General features: G+C 45.6%; 1 protein-coding gene across 1 annotated transcript in view; it reads left to right on the top strand.

The window, feature by feature from the left end:
* The window catches only part of FBXO36 (F-box protein 36), a 134,555-nt gene that overhangs the window by 104,770 nt on the left and 10,480 nt on the right, over positions 1 to 19,305 (top strand). The window contains exons 2-3 of the mRNA XM_038747367.1: positions 1,453 to 1,561; positions 15,109 to 15,281. Of these exons, the coding sequence (XP_038603295.1) occupies positions 1,453 to 1,561; positions 15,109 to 15,281 (282 nt within the window). The remainder of the gene's footprint in view (positions 1 to 1,452; positions 1,562 to 15,108; positions 15,282 to 19,305) is intronic.

Genomic DNA, 19,305 nt, shown 5'->3' with positions numbered 1-19,305 from the left:
TGTGTGCAGAGCACTGTACTAAGCGCTTGGAAAGTTAAGTACAATTCAGCAACATATAGAGACGGTCCCTACCCAACAGCGGGCTCACAGTCTACTTGTTTTGTTTGGTTGTCTGTCTCTTTCTAGACTGTGAGCCCGTTGTTGGGTCGGGGCCGTCTCTATATGTTGCTGTCTTGTACTTTCCAAGCGCTTAGTACAGTGCTCCGCACACAGTAAGCGCTCAATAAATACTAATGAATGAATGAAAAGAGGACTGGGGCAGTGGCCCTAAGCGGGATCCTCTAGACTGTGAGCTCACTGTGGGCAGGGAATGTGTCTGTTTATAGTTGTATTGTACTCTCCCAAGCACTTAGAAAAAGTGTTTCACACACAGTAAGAGCACAATCAGTAAATTGAATGAATGAATGAATGAATGAATGACCCTCAGTTTCCATGAGAACAGAGCCTCTCCATAACTGACCTCCAGGTCATAGATATCTGAGAGGGTGAATGGAGGAGAAGGGGAAGAGCCTACGGACACTCCCAGGTCCTAATGATTCACCACCTTCCCCTTGTTTTTTGTTCATTTGTTTGTTCACTTATTTGTTAAGGGCGTTTTGCTTGTTTGTTTGTTTAAATGGTATTCGTTAAGGGCTTGCTATGTGCCAGGTATTGTGCTAAGTGCTGGGGTACTTACAAGGTAATCAGGTTGGACACCTCAGTGTCATCATCATCATCAATCATATTTATTGAGCGCTTCCTGTGTGCAGAGCACTGTACTAAGCGCTTGGGAAGTCCAAGTTGGCAACATATACAGTCCCTACCCAACAGTGGGCTCACAGTCTAAAAGGGGGAGACGGAGAACAAAACCAAACATACTAACAAAATAAAATAAATAGATTAGATATGTACAAGTAAAATAAATAAATAAATAGAGTGATAAATATGTACAAACATATATACATATATACAGGTGCTGTGAGGAAGGGAAGGAGGTAAGATGGGGGGGATGGAGAGGGGGATGAAGGGGAGGGGAAGGAAGGGGCTCAGTCTGGAAAGGCTTGGGGCTCACAGTCTTACCCCCCCCACTTTACAGATGAAGCAATTGAGGCCCAGGGAAGTGAAGTGACTTCGCTGGAGGTCACCCAGCAGTCAGGTGGAGGGGCCCCACGGGATCAGAACCCAGGTCCTTTTACTCCCAGGCCCAAGCTCTTTCCAGTAGGCCACGCTGCTTCTCATCTTGTTCCCATTGCCGTCCCCCTAAAATGCTCAGCAGCTTCCCTCCAGAATGGCAGGGGCAGCCCTAAGCCCCAACCCTTAGAGGGGAGGAAGCAGGCCGGGAACCTCTCCTCCACGGACAGGATCATACGGCCTCTTCTCTCCGAGATGTTTTCAAAACGATGACCCTCACCTGGCATCAGTGGCGCTTACACAGCCTGTGTTTTTCCAACTTTGTCTTCCCTTCCATCACAGATAATCTTCAGATGGTGGAAGATTGCCCTTCGGAGTCAGGTCCAGGTGAACAATCCTGGAGAAGTTAAAGAGTCTCATCATGACTTCTTGGATGATGCAAGTCTACAAGGTAAGATATAGAAAATGTAATGTGTTTACTATGATTCTTCACTCAGATAAAAAAGACTCTAGGGTCACAGAGGGGTGCTGGGTGCCATTTTACTCTGGATAATCCTAATAATTGTAGTAATCATAATGGTATTTGTTAAGCACGTACTATGTGCCAGACACTGTACTAACACAGTGCATGGCTCAGTGGAAAGAGCCCGGGCTTGGAGTCAGAGGTCGTGGGTTCTAATCCCGGCTCTGCCACTTCTCAGCTGTGTGACTTTGGGCAAGTCACTTAACTTCTCTGGGCCTCAGTTCCCTCATCTGTAAAATGGGGATTAAGATTGTGAGCCCCACATGGGACAACCTTGATTACCTTGTATCCCCCCCAGCGCTTAGAACAGTGCTTGGCACATAGTAAGGGCTTAACAAATACCAACATTATTATTATATAGGTAGATATAAGGGTAGATATAGGTAATCAGCTCCCATATGGGATTCTTGTCTAAACAGGAGGGAGAACAGGGTATTGACTCCCCGTTTTACAGATGAGGGAACCGAAGCCCCGAGAAGTTAAATGACTAGCTTAAGGTCACACAGCAGGTAAGTGGCAGAGCCAAAAGTAGACCCAGGTCCTCTGACTCACACTTAGCCCAGAACTTTGAAAGAAAAACAATCCCAAATTTCAGTTGACTTCAATCATTCAATGGTATTTATTGAGCACTTACCTTGTGGAGAGCACTGTACTAAGCATTAGAAAAGTATAGTACAACAGAATTAACAGACACATTCCCTGCCATAATGTGCTTTCAGTCTAGTCAGCCAATTGTATTTACTGAGCACTTACTGTGTGCAGAGCACTGTAGTAAGTGCTCGGGAGAGTTCAGTATAACAATATAACAGACATATTGCCTGCCCACAACGAGCTTACAATCTAGAGGAGACGGACTCTAGACTGTAAGGTCGCTGTGGGTAGGGAATGTGCCTGCTTATATTTGTATTGTACTCTCCCAAACGCTTAGTACAGTAGTCTGCACAAAGGAAGTGCTCAATAAATATGATTGAGTGAATGAATAAATAAGTAATTTATAATATATAATTTAAAGATATGTGTACATAAGTGATGTGGGGTTGGGCGTGAGGTGAATCTCAAGTACCCAAAGGTCAGGGATCCAAGTGCATAGATGACACAGAAGGGAGAGCAAGCTGGAGAAAAGAGGGCTTAATCAGGGAAGGCCTCTTTCCTCGACCCCCTCCAATCTGGCTTCCGTCCCCTACATTCCACGGAAACTGCCTTCTCAAAGGTCACCAATGACCTCCTGCTTGCTAAATCCAACGGCTCCTACTCTATCCTAATCCTCCTTGACCTCTCAGCTGCCTCTCAACTGTGGACCACCCCCTTCTCCTCAACACGCTATCCAACCTTGGCTTCACATACTCTGTCCTCTCCTGGTTCTCCTCTTATCTCCCCGGGCATTCATTCTCAGTCTCTTTTGCGGGCTCTTCCCCCCCTCCCATCCCTTTACTGTAGGGGTTCCTCAAGGATCAGTTCTTGATCCCCTTCTGTTCTCGATCTACACTCACTCCCTTGGTGACCTCATTCGCTCCCACGGCTTCAACTACCATCTCTACACTGATGACACCCAGATCTCCATCTCTGCCCCTGCTCTCTCCCCCTCTCTCCAGGCTCGCATCTCCTCCTGCCTTCAGGACATCTCCATCTGGATGTCTGCCCACCATCTAAAACTCAACATGTCCAAGACTAAACTCCTTATCTTCCCTCCCAAACCCTGCCCTCTCCCTGACTTTCCCATCACTCTTGACGGCACTAATAATAATAATAGTGGCATTTATTAAGCGCTTACTTTGTGAAAAGCACTTTTCTAAGGGCTGGGGAGACTACAAGGTGATCATGTTGTCCCACGGGGGGCTCAGAGTCTTAATCTTTTAGACTGTGAGCCCACTGTTGGGTAGGGACTATCTCTATATGTTGCCAACTTGTGCTTCCCAAGCCCTTAGTACAGTGCTTTGCACATAGTAAGCGCTCAATAAATACGATTGATTGATTGATTAATCCCCATTTTACAGATGAGGGAACTGAGGCACAGAGAAGTTAAGTGACTTGCCCAAAGGCACACAGCTGACAAGTGGCGGAGCCGGGATTTGAACCCCTGACCTCTGACTCCAAAGCCCGGGCTTTTTCCACTGAGCCACACTGCTTCCCCTATTATCCTTCCTGTCTCCCAAGCCCACAACCTTGGTGTCATCCTCGACTCCACTGTCTTGTTCACCCCTCACATCCAATCCGTCACCAAAACCTTCCAGTCTCACCCCTGCAACATCACCAAGATCCGCCCTTTCCTCTCCATCCAAACCGCTACCCTGATCGTTCAATCTCTCATCCTATCCCGACTGGATTACTGCATCAGCCTTCTCTCTGATCTCCCATCCTCGTGTCTCTCCCCACTTCAATCCATACTTCACACCACTGCCAGGATTGTCTTTGTGCAGAAACGCTCTGGGCATGTTACTCCCCTCCTCAAAAATCTGCAGTGGCTACCAATCAACCTACGCATCAGGCAGAAACTCCTCACCCTGGGCTTCAAGGCTGTCCATCACCTCGCCCCCTCCTACCTCACCTCCCTTCTCTCCTTCTACAGCCCAGCCCACACCCTCTGCTCCTCTGCCGCTAATCTCTTCACTGTGCCTCGTTCTCACCTGTCCAGCGTTTGACCCCCGGCCCACGTCAATCAATCAATCAATTGTATTTATTGAGCGCTTACTGTGTGCAGAGCACTGTACTAAGTGCTTGGGAAGTACAAGTCGGCAACACATAGAGACAGTCCCTACCCAACAGTGGGCTCACAGTCTAGAAGAGGGGAGACAGAGAACAAAACCAAACATACTGACAAAATAAAATAAATAGAATAGATATGTATAAGTGAGATAAATAAATAGAGTAATAAATATGTACAAACATATATACATATATACAGGTGTTGTGGGGAAGGGAAGGAGGTAAGATGGGATGGAGAGGGGGACGAGGGGGAGAGAAAGGAAGAGGCTCAGTCTGGGAAGGCCTCCTGGAGGAGGTGAGCTCTCAGTAGGGCCTTGAAGGGAGGAAGAGAGCGAGCTTGGCGGATGGGCAGAGGGAGGGCATTCCAGGCCAGGGGGATGATGTGGGCCGGGGATCGATGGTGGGACAGGCGAGAATGAGGCACATCCTCTATGTATTTATTTTACTTGTACATATTTATTTTATTTATTTTATTTTGTTAATATGTTTCGTTTTGTTGTCTGTCTCTCCCTTCTAGACTGTGAGCCCACTGTTGGGTAGGGACCATCTCTATATGTTGCCAACTTGTACTTCCCAAGCGCTTAGTACAGTGCTCTGCATACAGTAAGTGCTCAATAAATTCAATTGAATGAATGAATGAATGAATGAATGGAGGAGATGTGAACTAAGTATGATTCTGAAGGTGGGGAGAGTGGTGGTCTGGCCTATGTGGAGGGGAAGGGAGTTCCAGGCCAGAGGGAGGATGTGGGAAATGGGTCAGAAGCATGATAGATGAGATCAAGGTACAGTGAGTAAGCTGATGCTAGAGGAGTGAAGAGTGTGTACTGTCTGGGATGTAGTAGGAGATGAGTATGGTGAGGAAGGAGGGGACAAACTGCCAGAGTGCTTTAAAGCTGGTGGTGAGGAGTTTCTGTCTGGGGTGTAGTTAGATGGGCAGCCATTGGATGTTCTTGAGAAGTGGGGAGCCATGGACTGGACATTTTTGTTGAAAAATGATCTGTGTAGCCGAGCAAAGTATGGACTGGAGTGGGGAGATACAGCTGGAAGGGAGGTCGCTGAGGAGGCCGATGCAGTGGTCAAGGTATGTACTATAGTAAGTGTTTGGGTAGAGAGGAAAGGGCAGATTTTAATAATAATAATAATGGTATTTGTTAAGCGCTTGCCATGTGCAAAGCACTGTTCTAAGCACTGGGGGGATATACAAGGTGATCAAGTTGTCCCACGTGGGGCTTACAGTCTTAATCCCCATTTTACAGATGAGGTAACGGAGGCACAGAGACGTTAAGTGACTTGCCCAAAGTCACACAACTAAGTGGCAGAGCTGGGATTAGAACCCATGTGTAGATGAGTGGTGGATCCATCCCATTCCATCTCCATCCCCCCCATCTTACCTCCTTCCCTTCCCCATAGCACCTGTATATATGTATATATGTTTGTGCATATTTATTACTCTATTTTACTTGTACATATCTATTCTATTTATTTTATTTTGTTAGTATGTTTGGTTTTGTTCTCTGTCTCCCCCTTTTAGACTGTGAGCCCACTGTTGGGTAGGGACCGTCTCTATATGTTGCCAACTTGTACTTCCCAAGCGCTTAGTACAGTGCTCTGTACACAGTAAACGCTCAATAAATACGATTGATGATGATGTCCTCTGACTCCCAAGCCAGTGCTCTTTCCACTGAGCCACGCTGCTTCTCTAGCATTTTAGCAATGTTGTGAAGGTAGAATTGGCAGGATCTGGGGACAGGTTGAATATCTAGGTGGAATGAGAGAGATGAGTTGAGGACAATGTCAACGTCATGGGCTTGTGAGATAGGGAGAAGACTGGTATTGTCTACAGCCATGTGAAAGACAGAGGGAGGACAGGGTTGGGTGAGAAGAAAAGGAGCTCAGTTTTGGACATGTTTAGTGTGAGATGTCAGTGGGACATTCATTCATTCAATCATATTTATTGAGCGCTTACTGTGTGCAGAGCACTGTACTAAGCGCTTGAGAGGTACAAGTTGGCAACATATGGAGACAGTCCCTACCCAACAGGGGGTTCACAGTCTAGAAGGGGGAGACAGACAACAAAACAAAACATATTAACAAAATAAAATAAATCGTGGACGGGTGTCAAGTCGTCAGAACAATTAGAATTAAAGCTAAATCCTGCACATTATTACCAAATAAATAGTAAATATGTACAAGTAAAATAGAGTAATAAATCTGTACAAACATATATACAGGTGCTGTGGGGAGGGGAAGGAGGAGTAAGCGCTTAACAAAATGCCATTATTATTATTATTATTATTATTATTATTATTATGTGCCAAGCACGGTACTAAGAGCAATGTACACATGGAGAATGAGAGAAGTAATGTGTAAAAGAGATCAAAAGGTTCAGAAAGTTGGAAGGTGGAAGTCTGGAGGGTGATAGATGACTATTACTTGTAATTTCAGTGTGTGGTAATAATCATCATCATCATCAATTGTATTTATTGAGCACTTACTGTGTGCAGAGCACTGTACTAAGCGCTTGGGAAGTACAAGTTGGCAACATATAGAGACGGTCCCTACCCAACAGTGGGCTCACAGTCTAAAAGGATAATACTAATAATAATAATGATGGCATTTGTTAAGCACTTACTATGTGCAAAGCACTGTTCTAAGCGCTGGGGAGGATATAATTATTATTATTATAAGGTAATCAGGTTGTCCCACGTTGGGTTCACAGTCTTAATCCCCATTTTACTGATGAGGGAACTGAGGCCCAGAAAAGTTAAATGACTTGCCCAAAGTCACACAGCTGACAAATGGCAGAGCTGGGATTAGAACCCATGACCCCTGACTCCCAAGCCTGGGCTCTTTCCACTGAGCCACGCTGCTTCTCTAGAGGCGGATGATGTGGGCTTCAAAGAAAGGGAAAGAGAGGGATCGGGGAGGGGAGACGGTGTGAAAGCGGCACTGGGGCACAAGAAGGAAGCCAACTCCTCCCCCCTGCCCAGTGTGTCTCAGGGAGTGGGAGAAAATAAGACACACATACCCCCCACCCACCCAGAGTGAGCGGCAGGGAAAATGGTATCATGTGGGGAGAGCCATGTTTCAGTGATGATGAGGAGGAGCAGTGACTGGGTCAGGAACAAGTTAAGGATGAAGGGAAACTTCCCCAGGATGAAGCAGGGGTTCCACAGGCCCCACTTTGTGCAGAAACACTCTGGGCATGTTACTCCCCTCCTCAAAACTCTGCAGTGGCTACCAATCAACCTACGCATCAGGCAAAAACTCCTCACCCTGGGCTTCAAGGCTGTCCATCCCCTCGCCCCCTCCTACCTCACCTCCCTTCTCTCCTTCTCCAGCCCAGCCCGCACCCTCCGCTCCTCTGCCGCTAATCTCCTCACCGTACCTCGTTCTCGCCTGTCCCGCCATCGACCCCCGGCCCACGTCATCCCCCGGGCCTGGAATGCCCTCCCTCTGCCCCTCCGCCAAGCTAGCTCTCTTCCTCCCTTCAAGGCCCTACTGAAGGCCTCACCTCCTCCAGGAGGCCTTCCCAGACTGAACCCCCTCCTTCCTCTCCCCCTCATCCCCCTCCCCATCCCCCTGCCTTACCTCCGTCCCTTCCCGCAGCACCTGTATGTATGTATATATGTTTGTACGTATTTATTACTCTATTTATTTATTTATTTTACTTGTACATATTTATTCTATTTATTTTATTTTGTTAGTATGTTTGGTTTTGTTCTCTGTCTCCCCCTTCTAGGCTGTGAGCCCACTGTTGGGTAGGGGCCATCCCTATATGTTGCCAACTTGTACTTCCCAAGCACTTAGTACAGTGCTCTGCACACAGTAAGCGCTCAATAAATGCGAATGAATGAATGAATGAATGAATGAATGAATGAATGAACTTGTCTGAGGCTGAGGGGAGGGTGCCTGGGTTGGAGATGGTTCAAGGCATAGGGAGGGTTTGAATGGGAGTGAGCTGGCGGGGGTTAGTGTTGGGAGAGGGGGTTATGAGGAGCGGCCCTGGAACAGGATGACAGGAGTGGGGCCAGGGAGAGAGGTGGGGGCAGCACAAGGGGTGGGGAAAGGTTGGATCAATCAATCAATCAATCAATTGTATTTATTGAGTGCTTACTGTGTGCAGAGCACTGTCCTAAGTGCTTGGGAAGTACAAGTTGGCAACATATAGAGACTGAGTGAAAGCAGCGTGGCTCAGTGGAAAGAGCCCGGGCTTTGGAGTCAGAGGTCATGAGCTCAAATCCCGGCTCCTCCGCTTGTCAGCTGTTTGACTTTGGGCAAGTCACTTCCCTTCTCTGGGCCTCAGTTACCTCATCTGTAAAATGGGGATTAAGATTGTGAGCCCCACATGGGACAACCTGATCGCCTTGTATCATCATCATCATCATCATCATCAATCGTATTTATTGAGCGCTTACTATGTGCAGAGCACTGTACTAAGCGCTTGGGAAGTACAAATTGGCAACATATAGAGACAGTCCCTACCCAACAGTGGGCTCACAGTCTAAAAGGGGGAGACAGAGAACAAGACCAAACATACTAACAAAATAAAATAAATAGAATAGATATGTACAAATAAAATAAATAAATAGAGTAATAAATATGTACAAACATATAGGGAGGGGAAGGGAAGGAGGTAAGATGGGGGGGAGGGAGAGGGGGGCGAGGGGGAAAGGAAGGAAGGGGCTGAGTGTGGGAAGGCCTCCTGGAGGAGGTGAGCTCTCAGTAGGGCCTTGAAGGGAGGAAGAGAGCTAGCTTGGCGGATGGGCAAAGGGAGGGCACAGTCTAAAAGGGGGAGACAGAGAACAAGACAAAACACACTAACAAAATAAAATAAATAGAATAGATATGTACAAGTAAAATAAATAAATAAATAGAGTAATAAATATGTACAAACATACATATGTATATACAGGTGCTGTGGGGAAGCGTTTAACAGATACCACAATTATTAATATGATTATTAATACATCCACACAGACCATCACTCTTCCTATTTCCAAAGCCTTTTTAAAATCACATCCTCAACCAAGAGATGCTACCCAATTAAGCCTTCATCTTCTCTCCCCCCTCCCTCTCCCTTCTGTGTCACTTACGCACTTTGAACTTTACCCTTAATTGATTTTAATGTCCGTCTCCCCCTCTAGACTGTAAACTCCCGGTAGACCTTGCATCTACCCCAGCACTTAGAACAGAGCTTGGCACATAGTGCTTAACAGGTGCCATCATCATCACCATCATCATCAAATCAGTACAGTGTGGCCTAGTGGATAGAGCATGAACCTGGGTGTCAGAGGACCTGGGTTCTAATCCCGGTTCCGCCACTTGTCTGTTGTGTGACTTTGGTTAAATCACTTCACTTCTCTGTGCCTCAGTTCCCTCATCTGTAAAGTAGGATTAAGTCTGTGAACCCTACAAGGGACAGGGACTATGTCCACCCCGATTAGCTTGCATCTACCCCAGCACTTAGAACGGTGCCTGGCATATAGTAACTGCTTAACAAATACCATAATTATTATTATTATTTATTGAGTGCTTCCTGTGTGCGGAGCACTGTACCAAGCGCTTGGGAGAGTACAACAACAGTATTAGCAGATATGTTCCCTGCCCATAATGATCATGCAGTCCATAGGGGGAGACAGATATTAATACAAATATATCATTTCTAATATATAATTTTAAAATATGTACGTAAGTGCTGAGGGGTAGGGGGTGGAGTGAATTTCAAATGCCCCAAAGTCACAAATCCAAGTGCAATGGATCTCTCTATTAGCGAGTCACTAAAGGACCTGCCCAGAGTGAAGGGGCAAGAGCCCCATCATCATCATCATCATCATCATCATCATCAATCGTATTTATTGAGCGCTTACTGTGTGCAGAGCACTGTACTAAGCGCTTGGGAAGTCCAAGTTGGTAACATATAGAGACAGTCCCTACCCAGCAGTGGGCTCACAGTCTAAAAGGGGGAGACAGAGAACAAAACCAAACATACTAACAAAATAAAATAAATAGAATAGATATGTACAAGTAAAATAAATAGAGTAATAAATATGTACAAACATATATACATATATACAGCTATCAAGTCATTACTTGTAATAGGCAGTTGTTGATACATCGTTATTACCCTGGTGACTTTCTCTAAAACGTGAGGCTCCAAGAATGCAGAAATGATTGCCATTCTCTCAATTCAACTTTTCCCCCACCTCCAAGGCCAGAAGACCCCAAGCAACTCAGCCCAGGATTCTGTCTCCGACACTGGCTCGGCCAGTGGGATACTTGCGCTCCTAGACCTTTTATATCAGTCAATCAATAAATTGTATTTACTTAGCACTTATTGCATACAGAGCACTGCACTGAGTGCTTGGGAGAGTACAATATAACGGAGCTGGTAGATACATTCCCTGCCCACAGCGAGTTTATATCTGTCACTTGTCTTCAGTCTAGAGTGTAAGGTTCTTTTTCTTTTCTTTTTAATGGCATTTTTAAGTGCCAGGCACTGTACTTACTGGTCCCTTTGTTCATTCCCACTCCCAGGTCCACAGTACTTTCGTACGTATCTGTAGTTTATGTGTTTATGTTTTTTTTTCTTTTCTTTTTAATGGCATTTGTTAAGTGCCAGGCACTGTACTTACTGGTCCCTTTGTTCATTCCCACTCCCAGGTCCACAGTACTTTCGTACGTATCTGTAGTTTATGTATTTATATTATGTTTTTTTTTCTTTTTAATGGCATTTATTAAGTGCCAGGCACTGTACTTACTGGTCCCTTTGTTCATTCCCACTCCCAGGTCCACAGTACTTTCTTACGTATCTGTAGTTTATGTATTTATATTAATGTCTATCTCCCCCTCTAGACTGTAAGCTTGTTGTGGGCAGGCAGTGAGTCTGTTCATTGTTATATTGTAATTATATTGTATATATTATATTAAGAGAAGCAGCGTGGCTCAGTGGAAAGAGCACAGGCTTGGGAGTCAGAGGTCATGGGTTCAAATCCCGGCTCCACCACTTGTCAGCTGTGTGACTTTGGGCGAGTCACTTAACTTCTCTGTGCCTCAGTTACCTCATCTGTTAAATGGGGATCAAGATTGTGAGCGCCACATGGGACAACCTGATCACCTTGCATCCTCCCCAGTGCTTAGAACAGTGCTTGGCACATAATAATAATAATAATAATAATAATAATAATAATAGTGGCATTTGTTAAGCACTTACTATGTGCAAAGCACTGTTCTAAGCGCTGGGGGGATGCAAGGTGATCAGGTTGTCCCACGTGGGGCTCACAGTCTTAATCCCCATGTTACAGATGAGGTAACTGAGGTGCAGAGAAGTGACTTGCCCAAGGTCACCCAGCAGACACGTGGAGGAGCTGGAATTCGAACCCATGACCTCTGACTCCAAAGCCCGGGCTCTTTCCACTGAGCCACGCTGCTTCTCTGTAGTAATAGTAAGCACTTCACCAATTCCGAAATTATTGTTATAATTATTATTATTATTATTGTACTCTCTCAAGCACTAGTGCAGTGCTCTGCACACAGTAAATGCTCAATAAATACGACTGAATGATTGAATGAATGAATACTCTGTGGACAGGAAACCTGTCTACCAACTCTTATATTGAACTCTCCCAAGCACTTACTGCAGTGTCCTGCGCACAGAAAGTACTCAATTAATACTATTGATTGGTGGGTTGATGCAGTCTCCCCCACGGGTGATAGAGAAGCAGAGAAAGAGGCAGCAAAGAGAGAGAATGAGAGACAAAAGCAGCTAGTTAACTGGTAGTTATGGTGTTTATAAAACACTTATTAGGTGTCAAGTACCAGAGCAGATACAACTAAAATACAAGATAATCCAATCAGGCACAGTCTCTGCCCCTTGTGAAACTCCAAGTGGTAGGGAAAGCGGGTATTTTATTTCCATTTTACAAATAACTCATCCCCCGGGCCTGGAACGCCCTCCCTCTGCCCATCCGCCAAGCTAGCTCTCTTCCTCCCTTCAAGGCCCTGCTGAGAGCTCACCTCCTCCAGGAGGCCTTCCCAGACTGAGCCCCTTCCTTCCTCTCCCCCTCGTCCCCCTCTCCATCCCCCCCATCTTACTTCCTTCCCTTCCCCACAGCACCTGTATATATGTATATATGTTTGTACATATTTATTACTCTATTTATTTATTTATTTATTTAACTTGTACATATCTATTCTATTTATTTTATTGTGTTAGTATGTTTGGTTTTGTTCTCTGTCTCCCCCTTTTAGACTGTGAGCCCACTGTTGGGTAGGGACTGTCTCTATATGTTGCCAATTTGTACTTCCCAAGCGCTTAGTACAGTGCTCTGCACATAGTAAACGCTCAATAAATACGATTGATGATGAAATAAGGAAACTGAAGCCCAGAGAGGTTAGGTGACCCGCCCATGATTACACAACAGGCCAGTGGCAGAGATGCATTGATAAATCAATCAATCATATCTATTTAGCGCTTATTATGTGCAGAACACTGTAGTAAGCATTTGGGAGACTACAATATAACAGTTAGTGGACACATTCCCTTCCCACAAAGAGCTTACAGTCTAGAGGAGGAGGCAGACATTAATATAAATAAATAAATTGGGGATGTGTGCATTAAGTGCTCTAGGACTGAGGGAGGGATGAATTAAGGGTGCAAATCCAAATGCAAGGGTGATGCAGAAGGGAGTGGGAGAAGACGAAATGAGGGCTTAGTCGGGGAAGGCCTCTTGGAACTGTGCTTTAATTAAGATTTTGAAGGTGGGGAGAGAACTCAGCTCTCCTGATTCCCAGCCCCATGTGGTTTCCATTAGGCCACACTGCCTAAGAAAGACGCTGCTGTTTGTCAAGGTTTTTGCTTATTATTACTCTTCGTGCCTTTGGCAGTTCCCTTTAGCCCTTATCAGTAACTTGTCTTACGTTGTCCCCATTTATGCCTGCCCCAACAGAGCAAGTCTTTGGAACGTTTCCCAGGCAGTGTTTGTTTTGGGTTTGACCTTCCTGATGGAAAGGCTGGAGGAGTTAAGCTGAAACTGTTTCCGCCGGATCAGACGGGGAGCTGGAAATCATGGAAGCGGAGGGGACAGGGAGAGACAGAGAGCAGAAAATAATCAAGCAGCAGAAGCAGATGTGACAGGGTTCCTTCCAAGAAGAGAGATCCCAGAAGCAGGAGCAGGAAGGAAGAGGAAGGAAAAGAAACCAGAAAGTAGGAGCAGCTGGGCCCCAAGGAGAGGCAGCGCGCCAGCACGATAGGGGAAAGACACACGTGTCCCAGAATCAATCAATCAATCAATCAATCGTATTTATTGAGCGCTTACTGTGTGCAGAGCACTGTACTAAGCGCTTGGGAAGTACAAGTCGGCAACACATAGAGACAGTCCCTACCCAACAGCGGGCTCACAGTCTAGAAGACTAGGGGAGATTCGCTGCTTGGTTAGAGAATTACCCACAAGGTGTTTTATCATCAATTGTATTTATTGAGCGCTTACTGTGTGCAGAGCACTGTACTAAGCGCTTGGGAAGTACAAGTTGGCAACATATAGAGACAGTCCCTACCCAGCAGTGGCCTCACAGTCTAAAAGCGGAGTCATGGCGGAGAAGGTTCAGCGTGTGTGCTTGTTCCTAACCTGGATCCTGTGTTGTCTCCAGAAGCAGAGCAGAGTTCTAGAGATTTTCCTGCCTGGACCGAACCCCTCCCCAGGGTGTCACAAGACCTAGAGCAAACTGTGGGCTGCTTCCGGCCTTGGTACTGGGGAGACGTTCCTTTCTTAACTGGCTCCCCACATTTGACATTTTACGCCGAGAAGCAGTGTGGCTCAGTGGAAAGAGCACGGGGCCAATCAATCAATCAATCATATTTATTGAGTGCTTACTGTGTGCAGAGCACTGTACTAAGCGCTTGGGAAGTACAAGGTGGCAACATATAGAGGCAGTCCCTACCCAACAGTGGGCTCACAGTCTAAAAAGGGGAGACAGAGAACAAAACCAAACATACTAACAAAATAAAATAAATGGAATAGATATGTACAAGTAAAATAAATAAATAAATAAATAAATAGAGTAATAAATATGTACAAACATATATACATATATACAGATGCTGAGGGGAAGGGAAGGAGGTTAAATGAGGGGGATGGAGAGGGGGGCGAGGGGGAGGGGAAGGAAGGGGCTCAGTCTGGGAAGGCCTCCTGGAGGAGGTGAGCTCTCAGCAGGGCCTTGAAGGGAGGAAGAGAGCTAGCTTGGCGGATGGGCAGAGGGAGGCCATTCCAGGCCAGGGGGATGACTTGGGCCGGGGGTCGACGGCGGGACAGGCGAGAACGAGGTACGGTGAGGAGATTAGCGGCGGAGGAGCGGAGGGTGCGGGCTGGGCTGGAGAAGGAGAGAAGGGAGGTGAGGTAGGAGGGGGCGAGGTGATGGACAGCCTTGAAGCCCAGGGTGAGGAGTCTCTAGGGTTCGAATCCCAGCTCCGCCACTTGTCAGCTGTGTGACTTCGGGCAAGTCACTTAACTTCTCTGTGCCTCAGTTACCTCATCTGTAAAATGGGGACTAAGACTGTGAGCCCCCCGTGGGACAACCTGATCACCTTGTAACCTCCCCAGCGCTTAGAACAGTGCTTTGCACATAATAAGCGCTTAATAAATGCCATCATTATTATTATTATTATTATTACACATTCCAAAATGCCCTCATCCTCTGTGGCTGTGGCCGGGACTAGCTGGAGAGAAGAGGAGACAACAGGGGTGATCATGCTTTCGACTTCTCTCTAATCCCAGTCCAGATTGCTCTGATATTCGGGGCCAACGTGCTGGACTACGCCTTTAATTTGTGCCGGGGGAAATTTGACTTCCTCGAACGGCTCCCGGACCCTCTGCTCCTGTGCATTGTTTCGTACTTGGACCTTGAAGACCTTGCCAGACTTTCTCAAACGTCTCACAGGTTTAAAAAGGTACAGCCCTTATTTGGTCCACGGCTAATCCTGATTCCAGGGTGGTGGGAGAGGTCTGAACTGCTTGGCCGAGTCCTGTCCCTGCCCCCGGGTTGCTCTGAGGACCAAAGATGCTTGGTTTTTTAGACTGTGAGCCCACTGTTGGGTAGGGACCGTCTCTATATGTTGCCAACTTGTACTTCCCAAGCGCTTAGTACAGTGCTCTGCACACAGTAAGCGCTCAATAAATACGATTGATTGATTGATTGGTTTAGTAGGCCCCCAGGTTGGCCTCACTTCCTCAGCCTCCCAACAAGCCACAGAGAAGTCCGTGGTATTTTCGGAGAATAATAATAATGGTCGTGGCATTCATTAAGTGCTTCCTATGTGTCAAGCAGCACGGCCTAGTAGATAGAGCATGGTCCTGGGAATCAGAAGGACCTGGGTTCTAATCTTGTGCTCTTTCCATGAAGCCACGCAGTCACTCAATCGTAGTTATTGAGCGCTTACTATGTAGAGAAGCTGCGTGGCTCAGTGGAAGGAGCACAGGCTTGGGAGCCAAAGGTCAGGGGTTCTAGTCCTGGGGTTCCCTCGTCCATCACATCCGGCTCCTGTCTCTGCCCATCGCAAAGAAGTACATGCTTGAGACTTTTAGGAAGGGAAAAGGAGGAGCTTTTTAAATTGGCCGAACCGCCTGCCCATCATCCACCTGCCCACAGTTTCCCCCCCCGAGGGACGTTACTTTGAGACTTCTCCGTTCTGCCGTCTTTCTTCATCTCACAGCGTGACTGCGAAGACTTGGGAAGGAGAGACTAAAAATGTCCTTATTTTAGCTCTGTGGATAAATCCAAGCCTGAAAACAAATTACCTCCAAGAGGCCTTCCCAGACTGAGGCCCCCTTTTTCCTCTTCTCCTCCCCTACCCCTACCTCCTTCCCCTCCCCACAGCACCTGTATATAGGTTTGTACAGATTTATTACTCTTTTTATTTTACTTGTACATATTTACTATTCTATTTATTTTGTTAATGATGTGCATTTATATATATATAAATCCTGTATATATGTATATATGTTTGTACATATTTATTACTCTATTTATTTATTTATTTATTTGACTTGTACATATCTATTCTATTTATTTTATTTTGTTAGTATGTTTGGTTTTGTTCTCTGTCTCCCCCTTTTAGACTGTGAGCCCACTGTTAGGTAGGGACCGTCTCTATATGTTGCCGACTTGTACTTCCCAAGCGCTTAGTACAGTGCTCTGCACACAGTAAGCGCTCAATAAATGCGATTGATTGATTGGTTCTAATCCCAGCTCCACCACTTGTCAGCTGTGTGACTTTAGGCAAGTCACTTAACTTCTCTGGGCCTCAGTTACCTCGTCTGTAAAATGGGGATTAAGACTATAAGCCCCATGTGGGATAACCTTGTATCCCCCCAGTGCTTAGAACAGGGCTTTGCACATAGTAAGTGCTTAACAAATTGAATTATTGAATGAATGAATGAACAAATGCCATTATTATTAGTAGTAGTATGTGCAGCGCACTGTACTAAGCACTTGCAAGTCCACAATATAGCGGACATGTTTTCTGCCCAGAACAAACTTACAGTCTTGAGGGAGAGACAGATTTTAATTTAAATAAATAAATTACAATTACATACATAAGTGCTGCGGTGCTGGGAGGGGGGGGGTGAATAAAGGGATCAAGTCGGGGTGACAAAGAAGGGAGTTGAAGAAAAGGAAAAGAGGGCTTAATCAGGGAAGACCTCTTGGAGGAGATGAGCCTTCAGTAAGGCTTTGAAAGCAGGGAGAGTAATTGTCTGGTGGATATAAGGAAGGAAGGCGTTCAGGCCAGAGGCAGGACATGGGCGAGAGGTCGGCAGCGAGAGACGAGATCGAGGTACAATGAGAAGGTTAGCGTAAGAGGAGTGAAGTGTGCGGGCTGGTTTGTAGTAGGAGAGTAGTGAGGTGAGGAATCAATCAATCAGTCAATCGTATTTATTGAGCGCTTACTGTGTGCAGAGCACTGTACTAAGCGCTTGGGAAGTACAAGCAGGCAACATGTAGAGACGGTCCCTACCCAACAGCGGGCTCACAGTCTAGAAGGGGGAGACAGAGAACAAAACCAAACATACTAACAAAATAAAATAAATAGAATAGATAGGTACAATTAAAATAAATAAATAAATAGAGTAATAAATATGTACAAACATATATACATATATACAGGTGCTGTGGGGAAGGGAAGGAGGTAAGACGGGGGGGATGGAGAGGGGGATAAAGACCCATTCTTCAATTACGACAAGTGTAATTCAATTTAGATTGTAAAGAATTGTAAGTAATGTTGGATAATAATAACGATGGCATTTATTAAGCGCGTACTATGTGCAAAGCACTGTTGGGGGCAAGGTGATGGAGTGCTTTAAAGCCAATGGTGAGGAATTTCTGTTTAATCTGGAGATGGATGGGCAACTACTGGAAGTTCTGGAGGAGTTGGGGAAACATCGGACTGAACATCTTGGTAGAAAAATGATCCTGGCAACAGAGTGAAAGAAGTTAGGGCACTTCCCCTCAGGAGGTGTCCAAAGTGTACAGAGAATTGTATTGAGTGCCTCTGGGTGCAAAGCACTGTTCTGAGAACATACTCTGTGCAAAGCACTCTTCCAGCCTCCTCCTGTGCATAGAGCACTGAACTAACGAGAAACCAGTTTGAAAACAACCCACGCTTCAACCAAAGGCCAGTAGCACAGAGTCTGCTCCAGTGGTATAACCCTTAGTGGAGGGCAGTTTAAAGCCCACGAAGAATGCTACTACTTGGGCTGAGTACTTTTGCAAAATGCAAAAGTATTGCACTTTGATGATAACAAGTATTGATGATAACATGTCAAGACACAGCAGCATAGCCGGAGCAGTGTTTGGAAAGCTGGAATACCGGCTCTGAAAAGAAAAGGAAGAATGGGGGAGTCAGCCTAAAGGTAAAAATGGATATTCACCACACTGTTGTAATAGCAGCGTTGTTATCCGCTGGGAGGTATGGACACCATTCAGATGACATCATCATCAGCATCAATCGTATTTATTGAGCGCTTACTATGTGCAGAGCACTGTACTAAGCACTTGGGAAGTACAAATTGGCAACATATAGAGACAGTCCCTACCCAACAGTGGGCTCACAGTCTAAAAACAGTATAAAACACTAATAATAATTTGGCACTTGTTAAGCTCTTATTATGTGCCAGGCACTGTACGAAGCACTGGTGTAGATACAAGTAAATCGGGTTGGACGCTGTCCCTGTCTCACATAGGGCTCCCGGTTTCAATCCCCATTTTACAGGTGAGGGAACTGAGGCCCAGAGAAGTGAACTGACTTGCCCAAGTGCATATAGCAGATACGAGTGGGAGATCTGGGATTAGAACCCAGGTCCTTCTGACTCCCAGGACCGTGTTTAGCCAGTCTGAGGTGAATAACCAGTATTCAGTTTAATAACTGGTAACTGATTTAATAACTGATTTAATAACTGGTACTAAATCTGTAGAATGGGGATTAAGACTGTGAGCTCCACGTGGGACAACCTGATCACCTTGTATCCCCCCCAGCTTTTAGAACAGTTCTTTGCACATAGTAAGTGCTTAACAAATACCATCATTATTATTAAATGACACTATTTCATCCAGGACACCAATTTCGAGCAACACTGTGCAATCACAGGCGCTGCAGCCAAGAGCTCAGCTGGGATGGTAATAATAATAATAATAATAATAATAATAATAATAATAATAATATAATGGTATTTTTAAAGCACTTACTATGTGCCCAAGTACTGCGCTAAGCAGTAGGGTGGATTCAAGAAAATCAGGCAGGCACAGTTCCTGGCTCGCATGGGATTTACAGTTAAGTAGGAGGGAGAACAGGTATTGAAACCCCATTCTACAGGCGAGGAAACTGAGGCCCAGAGAAGTTAAATTACTTGCTCAAGGTCACACACCAGACAAGTATATATGTTTGTACATATTTGTTACTCTATTTATTTATTTATTTT

This window comes from Tachyglossus aculeatus, chromosome 1 (genome assembly GCF_015852505.1).
Source record: "Tachyglossus aculeatus isolate mTacAcu1 chromosome 1, mTacAcu1.pri, whole genome shotgun sequence".
In the NCBI taxonomy this organism is placed as follows: Eukaryota; Metazoa; Chordata; class Mammalia; order Monotremata; family Tachyglossidae; genus Tachyglossus; species Tachyglossus aculeatus.
Note: the sequence above shows the minus strand (reverse complement) of the source record. Positions and strands in the feature narration are given on the sequence as shown.